The sequence below is a fragment of the Terrapene carolina genome, unplaced genomic scaffold (genome assembly GCF_002925995.2).
Source record: "Terrapene carolina triunguis isolate 2854851 unplaced genomic scaffold, T_m_triunguis-2.0 Scaffold88, whole genome shotgun sequence".
In the NCBI taxonomy this organism is placed as follows: domain Eukaryota; kingdom Metazoa; phylum Chordata; order Testudines; family Emydidae; genus Terrapene; species Terrapene triunguis.
In genome coordinates, this window is record NW_020664439.1 from 7,878,617 (window position 1) to 7,879,437 (window position 821).

General features: G+C 64.1%; 1 protein-coding gene across 1 annotated transcript in view; it reads right to left on the bottom strand.

Moving 5' to 3' along the window:
• The window catches only part of ITM2C (integral membrane protein 2C), a 46,557-nt gene extending 45,961 nt beyond the window's left edge, over positions 1-596 (bottom strand). Inside the window, exon 1 of the mRNA XM_026649930.1 lies at positions 188-596. Coding sequence (XP_026505715.1) covers positions 188-289 — 102 coding nt within the window. The 5' untranslated portion in view covers positions 290-596. The remainder of the gene's footprint in view (positions 1-187) is intronic.
• Positions 597-821: the final 225 nt, after the last annotated feature.

Consider the following 821-nt stretch of genomic DNA (forward strand, 5'->3'; position numbering starts at 1 on the left):
TGGGGGCGCTGCCCTGTCTGGAGCCCCAGCGCCAGGCTCACCGTGCACGGGGGAGCCCCATACCCCAAGGCGCGGCCACCCCGGCTCCCCTGGCACCGCGGCGGCTGGAGGCGCGCTGCACCCTGCTGCTCCCCCGGCCCGGGGCAGAGAACAAGGGGCGCCCGCTGGAGCCCGCACCCCGACTCACCCCGCACGGAGGCAGGAGGATTTCCGAATTGGCCCCATCACCCTCCGCCGCCTTCTCCGGCTTGAGCCCGGCCGCCGGCTGCGGGAAGCTGATCTTCACCATGGCTCGGCGCTGCGCCCCGGGACAGCCCGCTCGCGCCGCCGCCGCCGCTCACACCCAGCAGCACCAGCGCAGGCGCCGCAAATCAGGCCCTGCAAGAGTTAACGGCCGCTCCGTGCTCCCCCTCCGGGGACCCGCGCCGGGTTGTGAAACTGGCCTCTCTGGGTGGAAACGGCGCCCCTGGGTTTCTGGCTCCAGGGGATGGGGGAGAAGAGGAGCTCCTTCCTTGCAACACACCTACAGCGTTTCCCAGCGCGCTGGGTTTGCAGGGCGCCTTTTGCGCTGCAGGAGCTGATCAGAAGCACATACATGAAAAAGTTACAGCGTCTGCAACCGCTTAGCCAGGAACGCTTTAGCCCCATTCCTCCCTCCTAGTAAGCCCGCTCCTCCCTTTCTGCATACAAATGACAAAGATTGGGGTCAGTTACATGGATAAAGTATTTCCCCCATCATGGCTAGAGTCATACTTGCCATGAATTAGTCCTAATACAACACACAACAGTGGAAACTGGGCTTTGTTTTCTCACTTCAGCAT